General features: G+C 45.4%; 1 protein-coding gene across 1 annotated transcript in view; it reads left to right on the top strand.

Moving 5' to 3' along the window:
* Positions 1–321: 321 nt before the first annotated feature.
* slc17a8 (solute carrier family 17 member 8) overlaps positions 322–20263 on the top strand; it is a 41286-nt gene continuing 21344 nt past the window's right edge. The window contains exons 1-2 of the mRNA XM_021574127.2: positions 322–820; positions 15772–16024. Of these exons, the coding sequence (XP_021429802.1) occupies positions 720–820; positions 15772–16024 (354 nt within the window). The 5' untranslated portion in view covers positions 322–719. The remainder of the gene's footprint in view (positions 821–15771; positions 16025–20263) is intronic.

The following is a 20263-nucleotide window of genomic DNA, read 5'->3' as shown; positions in this document are numbered from 1 at the left end:
AATGCAGCTTGTCAATATTTAATCATTCATCCACTAGGTTGGTATCAGATGAACATGGTTGGCTGAGGATGTGGGGCTAGAGGGCTGGGAGCTAATGAGGGAACTGGGGGTGGACTTTAGGAGGGGAGGCAGACAGGTACCCCAGCCCCTCCACGCAACGTCTGGTGGAGCTATCAGAAGGCGAGGAAAGCAAAGGGGACTGTTCACTCCTACTGCACCCACACAAAGCTCACCATGCGAAGATACTGAGGTGGTGGATTGTACTCTTTCACTCTCTCTCCCTCCCTCCATGTATCTCTCTTCCCACTGAACCTCCTGAAGGTGACGTGACCCATTCCATGCTAGGAGTTCTATCTGGTGCCTTGGACCTTGAGGTGTACATCTGCACACCCTTAGCCTCAACAAGAACACCCTCCACCTCCACCTAGTCATTCCTCACTGTGCCCATCATCCCCTTGTATCCCAGTCTGATCCCCTGGTCACGCCAGAGAGAGGCAGACAGCACAAGCCCATCTCACATCTGAGGAACGTCTGAGGGACCCGTGGCACCACACAAAGGCGGAGCCAGCCCCATGGTGCATAAGAACTCAGGAAAGATGAGCAACCACATCTAGCAGATCTTTTTTGTGTTTTTCAGAGCAAAGTGTGCAAGAAATAGGGGGAGAGACATACTACTGTGAAATAAAGAGAGTGAACAGGACAGGGAGAAACAGAAGAGGATGCCTTTTGGGGGGTTTTCGGGGCTGAAGGAGCGGGTTCTGAAACCAGGGAAGGAGGAGGTGAAGAATACAGTAGGAGACGGTCTGGGGAACCTGCAGAGGTGAGTCTGGGAGTGTCTGGAAATTATGGGGGAACTGTGATTGTATAGGTGTGAATCCCGACTCTCTGACTGAGAGATGTGTGTGACTCAATGGGGTGAAAGCACGGCACAGTGCGGGTTTGATATCTCCTTATAGCAATAGATCCGATAATTTCACATAAGTGAGTTGTAAGATAATATTTTGAAGTACTTGTAGGTATTGTATCTTAGTTATCTTACTGTATTTTAGGATCTTTATATAAAAATCTGTATATACACTGTTAAACAATTGTGGTCCTATAATCCCAAACGTAGATAATTTGGTCAAAATTCTTAAATCTATGAACAAAGCCAGTGGTGGGGACAGGAGGGTTGAAGAACCTTAGAGGCAGAACATGAAGCTCATCATGTACTGTACCCAGAGATCCCAGAGATAACTAAATATTTGATTATTTTTCTTGCCAGGCAATCCCAGTGATGTAATCAAAGGTTTTATTTTAAGACATTATGATACATATTTCATATCTGATACAAATTTCACAAGGGGAGGATGATGAATATGGAACTTCCACGTATGAGGTAGATTGTTGTCTTAAAATAGATAAACCAAGTAAGTGGGCAATTTCCTGTGAAAGGGAATTTTGCATGTTGAGAGCCAGAATGTTCACTGTGCAGTATGAAATAGATCAAGAGCAAGCCAAACAGTGTGAACAGTTGATTGATTATTTCAGAATCTACAATATGAAATTGTATAAAGAAGGTGAACTGGACATATTTATCCAACAAGCAGTTATCATGTACAGTATATTAGGATTGTAATATCAGAACACTGAAAATGTGTTTTCATTCCAATTGTATCAATCTGTGGTCAGCTAACTTTCTATTTCATGTCATACATTTACATCAGTTTAATTTGAAACACTTTACAAACACTGGGAAAATGCTGAATGAAGTGCTTTATTAAAGTCTACAAGGATCCATGCTGTGGGAAAATTCTATTCCACCAAACTGCTAAAATCAATACTAGCAGATTAAACTAAAGAAATGTGAATCCAGAGAGACCAAGAGAGGAAAAGAGGAAGTAAGCATGAGCCGAATGAATCATTAGGCTAAATCTCATTTTCAGATGAAACCTGTTTGTTTTTTCAAGAGGGTATTCCAGATTGCTCTGGGACAGACTGCATTATTTATTGAGTTATATATTATGGATCCAGTTAATCACTCTTTCAATTTTGCCTTATGAATCAATTATAGCCTGACTATAAAGTGAGCATCATGAAAATGATTCCATTCAATAATTAACTTAACACTTCATTTGACACAGTACAGAAATGACCAGGTATTTCCTACCAAACTGCGCTAAATGGTAAAAAATCATACCAAAGCAAAATACTTTTTCCCATGAGACGAAATTTATTGTCTGAAATACAAACATCACACGGAATGACATGGTTCTCTTAATAGGGTCTCTCTAGAATGTTGCAGTTGCTGACCAGTCTGTTAACTGACACTGTTTAAGCCCATTCGTAATAGCTTCTTTAAATATCAGCTGTCCTTGGTACAAAAAAGGTTGTGAGATAATGACATTGAACAATAAAACACACAGCCTCTGTTCTGTATGACCTGAGTGACAACTCAACAGTCATAGAACTTCATAGACACAGTGGTGTAAAGTAAGTAAAAGTACTACAATCTAAAAAGAAAAGGTTCCTGGAGTATCCTTGAGGGGTTCTTCATATTGAAACTGTGGGGGAACCACTATAACATATTTGAAAAACCCTTTAAAAGGGTTCTTCAAAGAACCCCTTTTGATGGTTACTCGAATAACCTTTTGAATAACATTTTTTGGGGTTCATTTTTTTAAACTACCCCCCCTCCCCTATTATTATTATAAAAAATATTAATATGCATAACAATAACACAATATTTTAGTTGTCAGTGTTTATATTAACGGCAATGCAGAATTAAGAAATCAAAATATGAAGTAAAGTCCAATGGGTATATCCTCTGGCGTGTGGATGTTAATGTGTTGATGTTCTCCGTATCCACAGCCAGAATGATTTTGCAGTGCATGGTGATCGAGCAGGTTTCCTGTTATATTCATCAGAGGTTTAGGGAGGGCGAAGTCTGTGAATCCAAAAAAATGTAATTATACAGATGATTAACAAAACATGCGCACAACAGTATTCATACCTTAATTTTTGTGGTGAACGTGAATTTCAAAAACTGGGATATGGGATATTCATTGAAGAGGTAAGAGAGGAAGATGGTAAATGTGATCTGCATAACACACTTACCAATTGACATACCTTTGTATGCCTCCTCGTCTGTATACCTGCAGACACAGACACAAAAGCAGTTTAGTTATCTTCACCCAATACAGCTAGCCTTCAACATATTCTTATAGCCTTCATATTCTTACCTATTTGATTGATATCCATTGAATTGTGTTCATTTACCGTTTTAGAAAGATTTGCACAAATATGAAAAGATTGATGTATCATCGTAAAACAATATCAATTTAGATCATACAAGGGACAAACCATACCTTAAGTTGAGAAGATCTTTAAATATTTCAGTTAAGTGCCTGCACCTGCGGTCCTTTCAAATCCAAATGTTTCAGTTGGGCAGTTAGGTTCCTGAAAGAACCCCCACCAACTAAGGAGGTTCCTCGATGAACCCCACCTCCTATGGGGTTCTTGGAATAACCTTTTGTGGCAATTTTCAGTGCGAAAAACTAAGGTTTTTCTACTTTTACTACATTTACTTTTACTTCACTACATTCCTGAAGCAAATATGTACTTTTTACTCTCATACATTTTCTCTGATACCCAAAAGTACTTGTTTCATTTCGAAAGCTTTTCAGGACAGGAAAAAGGTTGAATGTACTTATCAAGAGAACACGTAGTCATCCCTACTGCCTCTAAACTGGCAGACTCACTAAACACAAATGCTTCATTTGTAAATTATGTCTGAGTGTTGGAGTGTGCTTCTGGCCATCTGTAAATGAAAAGAAATTGTGCAGTCTGGTTTACGTAATATATTTAATTTTAAGGGATTTATTGCATTTACTTTTAGTTTTGATACTTAAGTATATTTAAAACCAGATACTTTTAGACTTTACCAAAGTAATATTTTACTGAGTGACTTTCACTTTTACTTGAGTCATTTTCTATTAAGGTATCTTTACTTTTACTCAAGTATGACAATTGGGAACCTTTTCCACCACTGGATAGAGATAATGACATCATGGACCTCATGCAGACAGGATGATGTCACACTTAACTTTCATCTGACTGTAAAACAATACATCACTTTGGATTTATCAAGACAATTATCAATTAAATGTTGTTCTTGTGATTTTACAGATCTATTTTAAACAGGGATCCATACTCTTTGTCTTTAAAAGACAAGGAGATTGACAAGGAAAGCAACTTTGTTTATTATACCATCAGTTGACATGATATGTCAGTTGAATGTCAGAAAGTACAATATAGGTTACAGTTGGACGTTTTTGATGTTGCCACTTGCCACTGCAGCTTTGACCAAAATGATGATATTGAAAACAAGCTCTTGAGAAAGAGAGATTGTTTTCAATTCTTTGTTGAGGCATAATTATCTCCATGTTTTTTATCCACTCGGTAGATCAGAGATCAATTTGGTCTACTTAGAGGATAGAAACTACTTTATTAAAAAGGCACTAATACTATTTTATTAGTGTTGAGGCGAGCCAAGCATCATTTCCTCCTTCTGATAATGATCAACCATTCTCATAGCATTTGTCCAGTCTATTTTAGATAAAAGAGCGCACAATCTGTGAGCTGGGAAATAGGATTGGGGGATGGAGAAAGCAGGGGTCCCTTAAGGAAAAAATGTATGAATTTCACAAGATCTTTACATGTGACAACATGCAAAGCAACATGTGATAACATGAAACTACACATGTTCACATGTAAAGTGTTCCAAAATAAATAATGTAATGTTCTGTAAGAGGTGAGTTGGGGTGGATGGATAGGGGCTGGGGATGACAGGGGTGAGTTGGGGAAAGACAAGGGTGGCTGTGGGAGGCAGGGATGAGTTAGATTCTGCTTGCTAATAGCTAATGGGAGAAAACAGGCTTTTGTTCATTTACGAATGTGGGCCTTTCAAGCAACTCCTCATAAAGGTGTTCTTGCACATGAAAGACTTGTAAATGAATAGAGGACTGGATAGTGTACATACTATAGACCTCTAAAGAGTGCATGGGAGTAGGAATGGAGCCCAGCATCTTTGACAGCAGGGGACTAGATAAAAAACTATATATACAGTGCCTTGCGAAAGTATTCGGCCCCCTTGAACTTTGCGACCTTTTGCCACATTTCAGGCTTCAAACATAAAGATATAAAACTGTATTTTTTGGTGAAGAATCAACAACAAGTGGGACACAATCATGAAGTGGAACGACATTTATTGGATATTTCAAACTTTTTTATCAAATCAAAAACTGAAAAATTGGGCGTGCAAAATTATTCAGCCCCTTTACTTTCAGTGCAGCAAACTCTCTCCAGAAGTTCAGTGAGGATCTCTGAATGATCCAATGTTGACCTAAATGACTAATGATGATAAATACAATCCACCTGTGTGTAATCAAGTCTCCGTATAAATGCACCTGCACTGTGATAGTCTCAGAGGTCTGTCAAAAGCGCAGAGAGCATCATGAAGAACAAGGAACACACCAGGCAGGTCCGAGATACTGTTGTGAAGAAGTTTAAAGCCGGATTTGGATTCAAAAAGATTTCCCAAGCTTTAAACATCCCAAGGAGCACTGTGCAAGCGATAATATTGAAATGGAAGGAGTATCAGACCACTGCAAATCTACCAAGACCTGGCCGTCCCTCTAAACTTTCAGCTCATACAAGGAGAAGACTGATCAGAGATGCAGCCAAGAGGCCCATGATCACTCTGGATGAACTGCAGAGATCTACAGCTGAGGTGGGAGACTCTGTCCATAGGACAACAATCAGTCGTATATTGCACTAATCTGGCCTTTATGGAATAGTGGCAAGAAGAAAGCCATTTCTTAAAGATATCCATAAGAAGTGTCGTTTAAAGTTTGCCACAAGCCACCTGGGAGACACACCAAACATGTGGAAGAAGGTGCTCTGGTCAGATGAAACCAAAATTGAACTTTTTGGCAACAATGCAAAACGTTATGTTTGGCGTAAAAGCAACACAGCTCATCACCCTGAACACACCATCCCCACTGTCAAACATGGTGGTGGCAGCATCATGGTTTGGGCCTGCTTTTCTTCAGCAGGGACAGGGAAGATGGTTAAAATTGATTGGAAGATGGATGGAGCCAAATACAGGACCATTCTGGAAGAAAACCTGATGGAGTCTTCAAAAGACCTGAGACTGGGACGGAGATTTGTCTTCCAACAAGACAATGATCCAAAACATAAAGCAAAATCTACAATGGAATGGTTCAAAAATAAACATATCCAGGTGTTAGAATGGCCAAGTCAAAGTCCAGACCTGAATCCAATCGAGAATCTGTGGAAAGAACTGAAAACTGCTGTTCACAAATGCTCTCCATCCAACCTCACTGAGCTCGAGCTGTTTTGCAAGGAGGAATGGGAAAAAATGTCAGTCTCTCGATGTGCAAAACTGATAGAGACATACCCCAAGCGACTTACAGCTGTAATCGCAGCAAAAGGTGGCGCTAGAAAGTATTAACTTAAGGGGGCTGAATAATTTTGCACGCCCAATTTTTCAGTTTTTGATTTGTTAAAAAAGTTTGAAATATCCAATAAATGTCGTTCCACTTCATGATTGTGTCCCACTTGTTGTTGATTCTTCACAAAAAAATACAGTTTTATATCTTTATGTTTGAAGCCTGAAATGTGGCAAAAGGTCGCAAAGTTCAAGGGGGCCGAATACTTTCGCAAGGCACTGTATATACAGTACCAGTCAAAAGATTAAACACACCTACTCATTCAAGGGTTTTTCTTTATTTGTACTATTGTCAACATTGTAGAATAATAGTGAATACATCAAAACTATGAAATAACACATATGGAATCAGGAAGTTACCAAAAAAGTGTTAAACAAATCAAAATATATTTTATGTTTGAGATTCCTCACATTAGCCACCCTTTGCCTTGATGACAGCTTTGCACACTCTTGGCGTTCTCTCAATCAGCTACATGAGGTAGTCACCTGGAATGCATTTAAATAAACAGGTGTGCATTCTTAAAAGTTAATTTGTGGAATTTCTTTCTTTCCTTCTTAATATGTTTGAGACAATCAGTTGTGTTGTGACAAGGTAGGTGTGGTATACAGAAGATAACCCTATTTGATAAAAGGCCAAGTCCATATTATGGCAAGAACAGCTCAAATAAGCAAAGAGAAACAACAGCCTATCATTACTTTAAGACATGAAGGTCAGTCAAAGAGGAAAATGTCAAGAACTTTGAAAGCTTCTTCAAGTGCAGTCGCAAAAACCATCAAGGGCTATGATGAAACTGGCTCTCATGAGGAACTCCACAGGAAGGATAAGTTAATTAGAGTTAACTGCACCTTCAATTGCAGCCAAAATAAATGCTTCACAGAGTTCAAGTAACAGATACATCTGTCATGTACTGTCATGTTGTGTCTTGTCTCTGTCCTTTCCCTTCACCCTGTCTCCCTCTGCTGGTCGTTGTTAGGTTACCTTTTCTCCCCCTCTTTCCCCCAGCTGTGCCTTGTCTCCTCCTAACCACCTCGTCACCCCTTTTCCCACCTGTTCCCTTTTTCCCTCTGATTAGGTCCCTATATCTCTCTCTGTTTCTGCTCCTGTCTTTGTCGGATTCTTGTTTGTTGTGTTTCATGCCTGAGCCAGACTATCGTCATGTTTGCTGTAACCTTGTCCTGTCCTGTCGGAATCTGCCGGTCTATCTGAGCCTACCTATGTTTGGTTATTAAAGAAGCTCTGTTTAAGTTAGTTCGCTTTTGGGTCCTCATTCACTCACCGTAACAGAAGAATCCGACCAAGAATGGACCCAGCGACTTCGGATCCTCTCCACTCAGCCGTCGGGATCCAGGGAGCGATGCTAGGCAGACACGAGCAGGAAGTGTCTGCTGCTCGACATGCCGTTGAGACCCTGGCCACCCAAGTCTCCAACCTCACAGAACAGGTTCACCATCTCCGCCTCGATCCACCGGCCACTTCCAGGGCTTTCGAATCTCCGGAGCCCAGAATCAATAACCCGCCGTGTTACTCTGGGGAGCCCACTGAATGCCGCTCGTTCCTCACCCAGTGTGATATTGTGTTTTCTCTCCAGCCCAACACTTACTCCAGGAGCACTGCTCGTGTCGCCTACGTCATATCTCTCCTTATTGGACGGGCTCGTGAGTGGGGCACGGCAATCTGGGAGGCAAGGGCTGAGTGTACTAACCAGTATCAGGACTTTAAGGAGGAGATGATACGGGTTTTTGATCGATCTGTTTTTGGGGAGGAGGCTTCCAGGGCCCTGTCTTCCCTATGTCAAGGTAATCGATCCATAACAGACTACTCTATTGAGTTTCGCACTCTTGCTGCCTCCAGTGGCTGGAACGAGCCGGCTTTGCTCGCTCGTTTTCTGGAGGGTCTCCGCGCAGAGGTAAAGGATGAGATTCTCTCCCGGGAGGTTCCTTCCAGCGTGGATTCCTTGATTGAACTCGCTATTTCGCATTGAGCGACGGGTTGATCTTCGTCACCGAGCTCGTGGAAAGGAGCTCGCGTTCTCCGTTGCCCCCCTCTCTGCATCACTACCATCTTCCATCTTCCTCTGCCGGCTCGATCTGCGCACGGTGTTCAGTCGGTCCAGGGCCACCTCTCTTCCTCCACACCGGTCGTATGATTGTAGTATTGATCTCCTTCCGGGAACCACCCCCCCCCCCGGGGTAGACTATACTCTCTGTCGGCTCCCGAACGTAAGGCTCTCGAAGATTATTTGTCTGTAGCTCTTGACGCCGGTACCATAGTCCCCTCCTCCTCTCCCGCCGGAGCGGGGTTTTTTTTTGTCAAGAAGAAGGACGGGTCTCTGCGCCCCTGCATAGATTATCGAGGGCTGAATGACATAACAGTGAAGAATCGTTATCCGCTTCCTCTTATGTCTTCAGCCTTCGAGATCCTGCAGGGAGCCAGGTTTTTCACTAAGTTGGACCTTCGTAACGCTTACCATCTCGTGCGCATCAGGGAGGGGGACGAGTGGAAGACGGCGTTTAACACTCCGTTAGGGCACTTTGAATACCGGGTTCTTCCTTTCGGCCTCGCTAACGCTCCAGCTGTCTTTCAGGCATTAGTCAATGATGTCCTGAGAGACATGCTGAACATCTTTGTTTTCGTTTACCTTGACGACATCCTGATTTTTTCACCGTCACTCCAGATTCATGTTCAGCACGTTCGACGTGTCCTCCAGCGCCTTTTAGAGAATTGTCTTTTTGTGAAGGCTGAGAAGTGCTCTTTTCATGCCTCCTCCGTCACATTTCTCGGTTCTGTTATTTCCGCTGAAGGCATTAAGATGGATCCCGCTAAGGTCCAAGCTGTCATTGATTGGCCCGCCCCTAAGTCACGCGTCGAGCTGCAGCGCTTTCTCGGCTTCGCGAACTTCTATCGTCGTTTCATCCGTAATTTCGGTCAGGTGGCAGCTCCTCTCACAGCCCTTACTTCTGTCAAGACGTGCTTTAAGTGGTCCGTTTCCGCCCAGGGAGCTTTTGATCTCCTCAAGAATCGTTTTACATCCGCTCCTATCCTTGTTACACCTGACGTCTCTAGACAGTTCGTTGTCGAGGTCAGAGGTGGGCGTGGGAGCCATTCTTTCTCAGCGCTCCCTCTCTGACGACAAGGTCCACCCATGCGCGTATTTTTCTCATCGCCTGTCGCCGTCGGAACGTAACTATGATGTGGGAAACCGCGAACTGCTCGCCATCCGGTTAGCCCTAGGCGAATGGCGACAGTGGTTGGAGGGGGCGACCGTTCCTTTTGTCGTTTGGACTGACCATAGGAACCTTGAGTACATCCGTTCTGCCAAACGACTTAATGCGCGTCAGGCGCGTTGGGCGCTGTTTTTCGCTCGTTTCGAGTTCGTGATTTCTTATCGTCCGGGCTCTAAGAACACCAAGCCTGATGCTTTATCTCGTCTCTTCAGTTCTTCAGTAGCCTCCACTGACCCCGAGGGGATTCTCCCTGAGGGGCGTGTTGTCGGGTTGACTGTCTGGGGAATTGAGAGGCAGGTAAAGCAAGCGCTCACTCACACTCCGTCGCCGCGCGCTTGTCCTAGGAACCTTCTTTTCGTTCCCGTTCCTACTCGTCTGGCCGTTCTTCAGTGGGCTCACTCTGCCAAGTTAGCCGGCCACCCTGGCGTTCGGGGTACGCTTGCTTCCATTCGCCAGCGTTTTTGGTGGCCCACCCGGGAGCATGACACGCGTCGTTTCGTGGCTGCTTGTTCGGTCTGCGCGCAGACTAAGTCCGGTAACTCCCCTCCTGCCGGCCGTCTCAGGCCGCTTCCCATTCCCTCTCGACCGTGGTCTCACATCGCCTTAGATTTTGTCACCGGACTGCCTTCGTCAGCGGGGAAGACTGTTATTCTTACGGTTGTCGATAGGTTCTCTAAGGCGGCTCATTTCATTCCCCTTGCTAAGCTTCCTTCTGCTAAAGAGACGGCACAAATCATCATCGAGAATGTTTTCAGAATTCATGGCCTTCCGTCAGACGTCGTTTCGGACAGAGGTCCGCAATTCACGTCTCAATTTTGGAGGGAGTTTTGCCGTTTGATTGGGGCTTCCGTCAGTCTCTCTTCCGGCTTTCACCCCCAGTCTAACGGTCAAGCAGAACGGGCCAATCAGACTATTGGTCGCATCTTACGCAGTCTTTCTTTTCGCAACCCTGCGTCTTGGTCAGAACAGCTCCCCTGGGCAGAATACGCCCACAACTCGCTTCCTTCGTCTGCGACCGGGCTATCTCCTTTTCAGAGTAGCCTCGGGTACCAGCCTCCGCTGTTCTCATCTCAGTTCGCCGAGTCCAGCGTCCCCTCCGCTCAGGCTTTTGTCCAACGTTGCGAGCGCACCTGGAAGAGGGTCAGGTCTGCACTTTGCCGTTATAGGATGCAGACTGTGAGGGCTGCTAATAAGCGTAGAACTAAGAGTCCTAGATATTGTCGCGGTCAGAGAGTTTGGCTCTCCACTCAGAACCTTCCCCTTAAGACGGCTTCTCGCAAGTTGACCCCGCGGTTCATTGGTCCGTTCCGTATTTCTCGGGTCATTAATCCTGTCGCAGTTCGACTTCTTCTTCCGCGATACCTTCGTCGCGTCCACCCGGTCTTCCATGTCTCCTGCATCAAGCCCGTCCTTCGCGCCCCCGCTCGTCTTCCCCCCCCCCCCCCCCCCCATCCTTGTCGAGGGCGCACCCATCTACAGGGTCCGTAGAATTTTGGACATGCGTCCTCGGGGCCGTGGTCACCAGTACCTCGTAGATTGGGAGGGGTACGGTCCTGAGGAGAGGAGTTGGGTTCCCTCTCGGGACGTGCTGGACCGTGCGCTGATCGAGGATTTCCTCCGTTGCCGCCAGGTTTCCTCCTCGAGTGCGCCAGGAGGCGCTCGGTGAGTGGGGGGGTACTGTCATGTACTGTCATGTTGTGTCTTGTCTCTGTCCTTTCCCTTCACCCTGTCTCCCTCTGCTGGTCGTTGTTAGGTTACCTTTTCTCCCCCTCTTTCCCCCAGCTGTGCCTTGTCTCCTCCTAACCACCTCGTCACCCCTTTTCCCACCTGTTCCCTTTTTCCCTCTGATTAGGTCTCTATATCTCTCTCTGTTTCTGCTCCTGTCTTTGTCGGATTCTTGTTTGTTGTGTTTCATGCCTGAGCCAGACTATCGTCATGTTTGCTGTAACCTTGTCCTGTCCTGTCGGAATCTGCCGGTCTATCTGAGCCTACCTATGTTTGGTTATTAAAGAAGCTCTGTTTAAGTTAGTTCGCTTTTGGGTCCTCATTCACTCACCGTAACAACATCTCAACATCAACTGTTCAGAGGAGACTGTGTGAATCAGGCTTTCATGATCGAATTGCTGCAAAGAAACCACTAATAAAGATCAGCAATAATAAGAAGAGACTTGCTTCAGCCAAGAAACACAAACAATGGACATCAGACTGGTGGAAATCTGTCCAAATTTGAGATTTTTTGTTTCAGCCGCTGTGTCTTTGTGAGGCGCAGAGTAGGTGAACGGATGATCTCCGCATGTCTGGTTCCCACCGTGAAGCATGGAGGAGAAGGTGTGATGGTGGTGCTGCTTTGCTGGTGACAATGTCTGTGATTTATTTAGAATTCAAGGCACACTGAACCAGCATGGTTACAACTGCATTTTGCAGCAATACGCCATCCCATCTGGTTTATGCTTAGTGGGACCGTCATTTGTTTTTCAACAGGACAATGACCCAACATGCCTTCAGGCTGTGTAATGGCTATTTGACCAAGAAGGAGAGCGATGATGTGCTGCATCAGATGACATGGCTTCCACAATCACCCAAACTCAACCCAATTGAGATGGTAGGGGATGAGTTGGACCGCATAATGAAGGAAAAGCAGCCAACAAGTTATCAGCATATGTGGGAACTCCTTCAAGAACATTGGAAAAGCATTCCAGTTGAAGCTGGTTGAGAGAATGCCAAGAGTGTGCAAAGCTGTTATCAAGGCAAAAGGTGACTACTTTGAAGTGGCTACTACTTTCAGGCCAGGGTTTAAGAAATGTTTGCACATGTATAATTTATTTTAAACAGAAATACCTTATTTACATATGTATTCAGACCCTTTGCTATGAGACTCGAAAATGAGTTTCCATTGATGATCCTTAAGATGTTTCTACAACTTGATTGGAGTCCATCTGTGGTAAATTCAAATGAGTGGACATGATTTGGAAAGGCACACCTGTCTGAATATATTTTATTTAACTAGGCAAGTCAGTTAAGAACAAATTATTATTTACAATGACAGGCTAGGAGCAGTGGGTTAACTGCCTTGTTCAAGGGCAGAATGACAGATTTTTACCTTGTCAGCTCAGAGACTTGATCTAGCAACCTTTCGGTTACTGGCCCAACGCTCTAACCACTAGGCTACCTGCTGCAGTGCACTGTCCCACATGCACTGTCCCACAGTTGACAGTGCATTTTAGAGCAAAAACCAAGCCATGAGGTTGAAGGAATTGTCCGTAGAGCTCCAAAACGGGATTGTGTCGAGGCACAGATCTGGGGAAAGGTACCAAAATATGTCTACAGCATTGAAGGTCCCCAAGAACACAATGGTCTCCATCATTCTTAAATGGAAGAAGTTTGGAACCACCAAGACTCATCCTAGAGCTCGCTGCACGGCCAAACTGAGCAATTGGTGGAGAAGGGCCTTGGTCAGGGAGGTGACCAAGAACCCAATGGTCACTCTGACAGAGTTCCAGAGTTCCTCTGTGCAGATGGGAGAACCTTCCAGAAGGACAACCATCTCTGCAGCCCCCCACCAATCAGGCCTTTATGGTAGAGTGGCCAGACGGAAGCCACTCCCCAGTAAAAGGCACATGACAGCCCGTTTGGAGTTTGCGAAAAGGCACCCTCAGACAATGAGAAGCAATATTTTCTTGTCTGATGAAATCAAGATTGAACTCTTTGGCTTGAATGCCAAGCGTCACATCTGGAGAAAACCTGGCACAATCACTACCGGGAAGCATGGTGGTGGCAGCATCATGCTGTGGTGATGTTTTTCAGTGGCAGGGACTGGGAGACTAGTCAAGATCGAGGGAAGGATGGACGGAGAAATGTACAGAGAGATCCTTCATGAAAACCTGCTCCACATTCACCTTCCCACAGGACAACGACCCTAAGCACACGGCCAAGACAACGCAGGACTGGCTTTGGGACAGATCTCTGAATGTTCTTGAGTGGCCCAGCCAGTGCCCGGAATTGAACCACAGTACTGAGTAAAGGGTCTGAATACATATGTAAATGTATATTTAATTTTTGTATTTTTTATCAATTTGTAAAAATGTCTAAACCTGTTATTGCTTTGTCATTATTGGGTATTGTGTGTAGATTGATGAGGGGGAGAAAACAATTTAATTAATTTTAGAATAAGGCTGTAACATAAAGTGTGGAAAAAGTCAAGGGGTCTGAATACTTTCAGAATGCACTGTATATTGCATTTGTGGTTGTTCTATGTTTTGCTACCGCTAATGCTTTGACTAGGGTTGCAAAGCTACTGGTAATTTACCAAAGTTAATGGAAGAATGATAATTAACAATCTATGGTAATCTATGGCAATCTATGTCAATTATGGCCATTTATCATTGAAAAAGAAAATATTAATATATAGTATTCATTTTTTGTATCTGTGTCCAACTGTCCATATTGTCCATGAGTTTCTAGTATATAGAACATAGGGTTCAAGAGAAAATAGCCTAATTAATGAAAAAACATCTTATCAACAATGGCATTATTTTCAGTTAACTCTGCAACTCTTCCAACTCTTGTCTTATTTCACAACTGCCACCAGTTTGGGCCCAAAACATTTACAACAAAGACATTTTGACATAGTAAAATAAACAAGTGTGTAAAAAACAATAGAATGTGTTGAAGTCCTCATATTAAACATTAAATAGGGGTTTATTTTTTATTTATTTTAAAATCAGAAGGCCACACAGATTGCCAGAGATAATTACAGACGCCTCTTATAAATTGAAGTACCCAAAAAAAGCCACTAGATGTCATCTGATCAAATTCTATAAATTCCTTGAAGGTTAAAAAGCTTCTGGTAGTTTACTGGTAAACTTCAAAAGTTTCAGGTAATATACCCTTCCTTTACAAGCCTAGCTTTAACACTTTTAATGTTTTTAAGTGCTTTTAAGGTGCACTTTACCGGTTCTGCAGCAGATAAAATTAGCGCTCTATACTCTCATGCGCTACTTCGGGAACCTGATTATGGTGCAAATTCAAAATGGCTGACTCAGTCTGTCAATGGACACTATGGCTGAAGACAGTTGATAAGATGCTTCACTCACACATTTCAATGGGTTGGGTCAAAGGTAGCAAATAAAGCCTCAACAGCTTCTCTATAGGGCAGTTTCCTGTCCCTTAACATAACAATTGTAGCAAACAAGGGATTTTTTCACGGTGTCTTAAAAGATTGGATACGAGTTTGCTAGACTCTCCTTTTTGCCCACTTGTCCATCAAACACTCTGTCTGTAAACTGCCTGGAGGTGTGTTGAGAATATCTATTACACTGTCATCCATTGGGTTTGTGCTGTGCAAATGAACTCCACACCAATGTAACACAAAGAGGCTGATACTGTTCACATTCAGTTTGTTTGTGATGGATGGGATGACGCTTCAAACACTGACCGTATTTGCCTGTGTATCACGACAGCTGTCCATATGAAGGGGATTGAAAACACATATATATATATACTTAGGACATACCATTCAATAACAATGGCTGTATGTGCTAGGGAGACCAAATGCATGATAAAAAACAAGACCCCCATATTAATTTCTTCCCAGATAGAGGTACTCAGGTGGAGATCTGAAGCGGCCAGATGAAAGCAATTCCTGCTCGCTGCGGGATGAGGGCAGAGAGAGACGCTGGGTAGTGGAACAGGTGTACAGAAGTGGGGTGGAGGGTGAGGAGGAACCAAATATCAGATGCACAGGGACCTTTTCAGAATGGCATGCTGAGTTCACCTTGTAACTCTCATGGGTAGTGGGCAGTCTCCTCTCCTTCCTGTCTTTTAAAGACTGTTTTAAATATCATAGTAGATTTAATGTAAAGTGTCATTCAAGGGTATCAGGTATACAAATACTTTTTGTATACACCATACTTGATTGTAGTAGGCCTGTGTAGTGTAGTATGACAATGTCATCCATTAAACACTTACCAATGTCATCCTGTGGAAATTTGTAAGAACGTTGATTGTTTTCTCAACTCCCATGTTTTGTGTTACAGGAAAATTGATGGGACCAATGTGGACGAGGATGACCAGATGGAGCTCACGGAGGACGGGCAACCGGTGGCTCCTCGCCACAATGCCCCTCTGTTTGACTGCGGTTGCTGCGGCCTGCCCAAGCGCTACATCATCGCCATTCTCAGCGGACTGGGCTTCTGCATCTCCTTTGGCATCCGTTGCAACCTGGGGGTGGCCATTGTGGAGATGGTCAACAACAACACAGTCTACATCAATGGGACACCTGTACTCCAGGTGAGAGAGAAAGATGGAAATCACTGACATAAACTAAATAAATTATCCATAGGGGCCTCCCTAGTGGCGTCACTACAGACCCGGGTTTGATCCCAGGCTGTGTCACAGCCGGCCATGACCGGGAGACCCAAGAGGCGGTGCACAATTGGCCCAGCGTCGTCCGGGTTATGGAAGGGTTTGGCCGGACGGGATTTCCTTGTCCCATCGCACTCTAGTGACTCCTTGTGGTGGACCGGTCATCTGCAAGCTGACTCCGGTCGCCAGTTGGATGGTGTTTCCTCCGACACATTGGTGCGGCTGGTTAAGCAAGCAGAGTGTCAAGAAGCAGTGTGGCTTGGCAGGGTCGTGTTTTGGCTCTTGACCTTAATCTCTCCTGAGTCCGTAGAAGAGTTGCATTGATGGGACAAGACTGTAACTACAAATTGGGGAGTAAAAGGGGTAAATGTACCAAAAATGATTAAATAAATAGCCATAGTGCATTATTTGTGCATTATGGGGTGTGTATAATAGGAACCTTGTAGGATAGCAGTTGTAAATGCAATGAAGCAGCATAGGTTCATAGGTGGAGCTGTGGTTCCAAGGCCTATTTACAAAGTTCAAACTTCCATATTCAGAAGAAAATAACCTTAAGGCTTGAATGCAGCAACATATGACACCACTGCCTTTAAATGTAATTGGCATTTCACCAAACTCCGATATTCCACTCATACATGGCTGTCTTGTAAAAATATTGAAACATACTTAAATATTTTGTCACTGAAAGGTCTGGACACAAGACAGATTGGTAGGCGGGCATCAAACATTTTGGGGAAATACTGTCAGGTGCGTGAATGAGGACCCAAAAGTGAATTAACAAAACAGAGTTTCTTTAATGACGAAACACACGTAGGCTCAGATGGACAGGCAGATTCCGACAGGACAGGACAAGGTTAGATGAACAGGCAGATTCCGACAGGACAGGACAAGGTTGCAGCAAACACGACGATAGTCTGGTTCAGGCATGAGTAACACAAACGAGAATCCGACAAAGACAGAAGCAGAAACAGAGAGAGATATAGAGACCTAATCAGAGGGAAAAAGGGAACAGGTGGGAAAAGGGGTGAACGAGGTAGTTAGAGAAGACAAGAAACAGCTGGGGGAAAGAGGGGAAGAAAAGGTAACCTAATACGACCAGCAGAGGGAGACAGGGTGAAGAGAAAGAACAGGAACAGGACACAACATGACAATACATGACAGTACCCCCCCACTCACCGAGCGCCTCCTGGCGCACTCGAGGAGGAAACCTGGTGGCAACGGAGGAAATCATCGATCAGCGAACGGTCCAGCACGTCCCGAGAGGGAACCCAACTCCTTTCCTCAGGACCGTACCCCTCCCAATCCACTAGGTACTGGTGACCACGGCCCCGAGGACGCATGTCCAAAATCTTACGGACCCTGTAGATAGGTGCGCCCTCGACAAGGATGGGGGGGGGGGGGGGGGAAGACGAGCGGGGGCGCGAAGAACGGGCTTAACACAGGAGACATGGAAGACCGGGTGGATGCGACGAAGATATCGCGGAAGAAGAAGTCGCACTGCGACAGGATTAATGATCCGAGAAATACGGAACGGACCAATGAACCGCGGGGTCAACTTGCGAGAAGCTGTCTTAAGGGGAAGGTTCTGAGTGGAGAGCCAAACTCTCTGACCGCGACAATATCTAGGACTCTTAGTTCTACGCTTATTAGCAGCTCTCACAGTCTGCGCCCTATAACGGCAAAGTGCAGACCTGACCCTCTTCCAGGTGCGCTCGCAACGTTGGACAAAAGCCTGAGCGGAGGGGACGCTGGACTCGGCGAACTGAGATGAGAACAGCGGAGGCTGGTACCCGAGGCTACTCTGAAAAGGAGATAGCCCGGTCGCAGACGAAGGAAGCGAGTTGTGGGCGTATTCTGCCCAGGGGAGCTGTTCTGACCAAGACGCAGGGTTGCGAAAAGAAAGACTGCGTAAGATGCGACCAATAGTCTGATTGGCCCGTTCTGCTTGACCGTTAGACTGGGGGTGAAAGCCGGAAGAGAGACTGACGGAAGCCCCAATCAAACGGCAAAACTCCCTCCAAAATTGAGACGTGAATTGCGGACCTCTGTCCGAAACGACGTCTGACGGAAGGCCATGAATTCTGAAAACATTCTCGATGATGATTTGTGCCGTCTCTTTAGCAGAAGGAAGCTTAGCAAGGGGAATGAAATGAGCCGCCTTAGAGAACCTATCGACAACCGTAAGAATAACAGTCTTCCCCGCTGACGAAGGCAGTCCGGTGACAAAATCTAAGGCGATGTGAGACCACGGTCGAGAGGGAATGGGAAGCGGCCTGAGACGGCCGGCAGGAGGGGAGTTACCGGACTTAGTCTGCGCGCAGACCGAACAAGCAGCCACAAAACGACGCGTGTCATGCTCCCGGGTGGGCCACCAAAAACGCTGGCGAATGGAAGCAAGCGTACCCCGAACGCCAGGGTGGCCGGCTAACTTGGCAGAGTGAGCCCACTGAAGAACGGCCAGACGAGTAGGAACGGGAACGAAAAGAAGGTTCCTAGGACAAGCGCGCGGCGACGGAGTGTGAGTGAGTGCTTGCTTTACCTGCCTCTCAATTCCCCAGACAGTCAACCCGACAACGAACTGTCTAGAGACGTCAGGTGTAACAAGGATAGGTGCGGATGTAAAACGATTCTTGAGGAGATCAAAAGCTCCCTTGGCGGAAACGGACCACTTAAAGCACGTCTTGACAGAAGTAAGGGCTGTGAGAGGAGCTGCCACCTGACCGAAATTACGGATGAAACGACGATAGAAGTTCGCGAAGCCGAGAAAGCGCTGCAGCTCGACGCGTGACTTAGGGACGGGCCAATCAATGACAGCTTGGACCTTAGCGGGATCCATCTTAATGCCTTCAGCGGAAATAACAGAACCGAGAAATGTGACGGAGGAGGCATGAAAAGTGCACTTCTCAGCCTTCACAAAAAGACAATTCTCTAAAAGGCGCTGGAGGACACGTCGAACGTGCTGAACATGAATCTGGAGTGACGGTGAAAAAATCAGGATGTCGTCAAGGTAAACGAAAACAAAGATGTTCAGCATGTCTCTCAGGACATCATTGACTAATGCCTGAAAGACAGCTGGAGCGTTAGCGAGGCCGAAAGGAAGAACCCGGTATTCAAAGTGCCCTAACGGAGTGTTAAACGCCGTCTTCCACTCGTCCCCCTCCCTGATGCGCACGAGATGGTAAGCGTTACGAAGGTCCAACTTAGTGAAAAACCTGGCTCCCTGCAGGATCTCGAAGGCTGAAGACATAAGAGGAAGCGGATAACGATTCTTCACTGTTATGTCATTCAGCCCTCGATAATCTATGCAGGGGCGCAGGGACCCGTCCTTCTTCTTAACAAAAAAAACCCCCGCTCCGGCGGGAGAGGAGGAGGGGACTATGGTACCGGCGGCAAGAGCTACAGACAAATAATCTTCGAGAGCCTTACGTTCGGGAGCCGACAGAGAGTATACTCTACCCCGGGGGGGAGTGGTTCCCGGAAGGAGATCAATACTACAATCATACGACCGGTGTGGAGGAAGAGAGGTGGCCCTGGACCGACTGAACACCGTGCGCAGATCGTGATATTCCTCCGGCACCCCTGTCAAATCACCAGGCTCCTCCTGTGAAGAAGAGACAGAGGAAACAGGAGGGATAGCAGACATTAAACATTTCACATGACAAGAGACGTTCCAGGAGAGGATAGAATTACTAGACCAATTAATAGAAGGATTATGACAAACTAGCCAGGGATGGCCCAAAACAACAGGTGTAAAAGGTGAACGAAAAATTAAAAAAGAAATGGTTTCGCTATGATTACCAGAGACAGTGAGGGTTAAAGGTAGCGTCTCACGCTGAATCCTGGGGAGAGGACTACCATCCAAGGCGAACAAGGCCGTGGGCTCCCTTAACTGTCTGAGAGGAATGTCATGTTCCCGAGCCCAGGTCTCGTCCATAAAACAGCCCTCCGCCCCAGAGTCTATCAAGGCACTGCAGGAAGCTGACGAACCGGTCCAGCGTAGATGGACCGACAAGGTAGTGCAGGATCTTGAAGGAGAGACAGGAGTAGTAGCGCTCACCAGTAGCCCTCCGCTTACTGATGAGCTCTGGCTTTTACTGGACATGAAGTGACAAAATGACCAGCGGAACCGCAATAGAGACAGAGGCGGTTGGTGATTCTCCGTTC

Source organism: Oncorhynchus mykiss, chromosome 2 (genome assembly GCF_013265735.2).
Source record: "Oncorhynchus mykiss isolate Arlee chromosome 2, USDA_OmykA_1.1, whole genome shotgun sequence".
Taxonomy (NCBI): Eukaryota; Metazoa; Chordata; class Actinopteri; order Salmoniformes; family Salmonidae; genus Oncorhynchus; species Oncorhynchus mykiss.
This window is presented reverse-complemented; position numbering and strand designations above follow the sequence as displayed.